Below are 3094 nucleotides of genomic sequence, written 5' to 3'. Positions count from 1 at the left end.
TGATGCTCATGCTCTACAGTGGAACCAAAACACGGGAAATAAAAAAACCCCACCATCTAGAGAGGAGCAAACAGTGATGCTCATGCTCTACAGTGGAACCAAAACACGGGAAATAAAAAAACCCCACCATCTAGAGAGGAGCAAACAGTGATGCTCATGCTCTACAGTGGAACCAAAACACGGGAAATAAAAAAAACCCACCATCTAGAGAGGAGCAGGGAATTGGAAAAATCATCTAAAGTCTTTTGCACCTCTTTTGACACCCTGGCTGTGAGTGTGATGTGTACATCTGAGCTGAAAAATGTAGATGGCAGCCGATAAAGTAACTAGTTTTTTAGTTTAGTTTTAGTAAGGTTTTACGGCGCTCACAACTGCATAAGATCATATGAGCGTCGAGGGGTGGATGTCAACAGAGAAGTCCAAACGAGGAGTCAGGCTTACTCTGTTCCCCTCTCTAGCCTCGCCTACATCTGAGCAGAAAAACGTAGAGATGGCAGTCGATGAAGTATCTTCCGGACCTAGGCACCCAATTCTAGTCTGAAGCCGGCGTGGCAGAAAGCCTGATCATTACATCACAGAACCCCATACCAAATAAGCAACACCACAAATACTGCAACAAAAACAACAAACACATTGAGAAATCAATCCAAATACAACATTTTCCCCGAAACCTCCCAGAGAAGGTAGTCAACATTCACTCCCCACTTACAGTAAAGAAAAACACACCATCCTGCTTATCTGTAGATCCACAGCAAGCCAAGCAAGCCTTACCCGTACGTGTTAAAAACGTTAGACCCTCCAACGTAAGGTGTAGATTACCAAAATTAGGACAAATCCCGACAAAAAAAAACATGAATGGGCTTTCCCACAGAGCGATGGCTAAGTAAAAATTATATATATATACATCACAGACTTATGGCCGTCACCATTGATTTTATATAATGAGTAATATTCCCTGAACCCTTCCAGCCCCAGAGATTTTGTGCCCTTCCTTACCCCAGTCCCAGCCAATACCGCGGTATTTCAGAGAAACTGGCATGCATTCTAAAAAATGATCCAGTATCTTTGCAATGAGGTTTAGGTAATAACATAGAACAGTGTTCAAAGGTAAATGAACGAATATTATGAAAATTACAGTTTAATTAGGTTCGCTAATTTAGAAAAATGGGCAAAATTGGTACCTCCCGAAACTGACAATATACGCTCTTGGGATGGTGGGAGGTACAAGCTCTGCTGAAAATATACGCTCTTGGGATGGTGGGAGGTACAAGTTCCGCTGAAAATATACGCTCTTGGGATGGTGGGAGGTACAAGCTCCGCTGAAAATATATGCGCTTGGGGCTGGAAGGGTTAACAGATGTCATATAATTCTTCCTCTCTCTGCAGAATCCACACGAGATGTTTGTGGGCGAGACTACATCGTGAGATAAGATGACACGTGGGTCTTAGTTTTAGTAGACGTTTTACGGCACTTGCAACTGTATAAGGTCATACGACTAATAGGAGCGCCAAGGGGTGGACGTCAACAGAGAAGTCCATACAGGGAATCAGACTTACTCTGCTCACCTCTCTAGCTTCAACAGCACAAAGTCTGCTTCGACTATCAAGGCACCCCGCAAAGAGCGGGTCACAAGAGAGTGACAAACATACAGAAGAAGTAGAGGAAAAAAGACGATAGAAAGGAAGAGGAAAGAAAAAGCAGCAGTTCCCTGTTGTAGTTTCAGAACAGTATGAGCATGACATTGTTGGATCAGCCCATTTACAATTCTACTGTGCAAAAGAACATGTTACTATCCCCCCTCTGAGAATGGCCTAAAGACACTTCAGTCAGTGGCACTGCCCCGGGGATAACACATTATATAAGATGACACACGGGTCTGAGGAATGCAGCGGCTGATTCAGCCTAGCCCGCAGTTTGCACACAAGACAAAAGAGACGAGATTACATACAAAAATAAACCACTCTACCTAATATATGAACCATTTTTCCCTGATGGACGTGAGAAACGATAAAGTTCAAGTCCCAGCAGACCGGCGACGTCTACTGGAACATCCGGCGACCTGTGCCTACTGCCCTCTTTTGTTTTTTCTTCTCTTGCTTTTGTTCTTGTTCTTTGTACGATATCCTTCAAACTACGGATCCCCCGAACTACCCAGGCCGGTCCTGAGGAATTCGAGTTACCTGTGTTCTACTTTAGTGTATTCAAACAGCCTATTATATCCACGCTCCAAGGCACGTAGTATGGGCTGGACAACTGAGACAACTGTCCTTACCCCAGCTGACAGTAGAACTCCGAAACATTCTCCGCTTCCAAGGAAGAATACAGTGCAAGCTAAGGATTACACAGGCTAAAACACTGACCAACTGACAAGATCTTTTGCTGTCTATGGCCGGTACCCATTCCCACCTGGGTGAGGTGAGGAAAATTAGTGTAAAGCACCTTTCCCAAGGACACAACGCTGGGCCCCGGATGGGATTCGAACCCACCACCTTGCGGTTGGGAGTCCGAGAGCCTAACCACTAGACCTCCAACGCCACAATAATAAAAAAACAACAACTTCTAAACAAATAAACAAAAACTTGCATCCTCAACGTCTCACTCATGAAGAATGTCCCTGCTATGATATCCCTGCCCGCCAGCTAGCGTCTCTTGCATTGTGCCCAAGGACACCTCACTCTCCGTGGGCACCCTCGCACCGTTCAAGGTCGGTAGCCCAGAGACTAACAAATTGGCATCTGTCCTCAACGCTGCCATCGTCGTCGCGGGTAAGCTGGCGACGGGAGGCAATTGCGACGTGAAGCGGTTGTCAACTTTTGCCGTCTGCATCGACGATAACGGGAACAGGTTGTTATGTAGCGGAAGTTCCGATCCTTCCTGGAAGACACTCTTAAGCAACACGCCCGCGGGTAACACGCCCAAGTCTAATGGCGACGCCTGCGCGACCTGCAAGGGGCCGGGTGGTCGCGGGAGTGCGAGGAGAGCCTCCGACTCGTCCATGGGCTCCATCGGCGAGGAGACGGCCAGGGGAGATGAGCGGTGAGCCAGACTGTCCACGTACTCGGCCAGATGTACTGGGTCCACGCGGCGAGACAG

The 3094-nt window shown here is 46.9% G+C and overlaps 1 protein-coding gene across 1 annotated transcript in view; it reads right to left on the bottom strand.

Moving 5' to 3' along the window:
- Positions 1–2513: 2513 nt before the first annotated feature.
- The window catches only part of LOC101847449 (serine/threonine-protein kinase TBK1), a gene marked incomplete at its 5' end in the record, with an annotated part of 13775 nt that continues 13194 nt past the window's right edge, over positions 2514–3094 (bottom strand). Inside the window, 1 exon segment of the mRNA XM_005107296.3 lies at positions 2514–3094. Within this exon segment, the coding sequence (XP_005107353.2) occupies positions 2597–3094 (498 nt within the window).

This window comes from Aplysia californica, unplaced genomic scaffold (assembly GCF_000002075.1).
Source record: "Aplysia californica isolate F4 #8 unplaced genomic scaffold, AplCal3.0 scaffold00590, whole genome shotgun sequence".
Taxonomy (NCBI): Eukaryota; Metazoa; Mollusca; class Gastropoda; order Aplysiida; family Aplysiidae; genus Aplysia; species Aplysia californica.
Note: the sequence above shows the minus strand (reverse complement) of the source record. Positions and strands in the feature narration are given on the sequence as shown.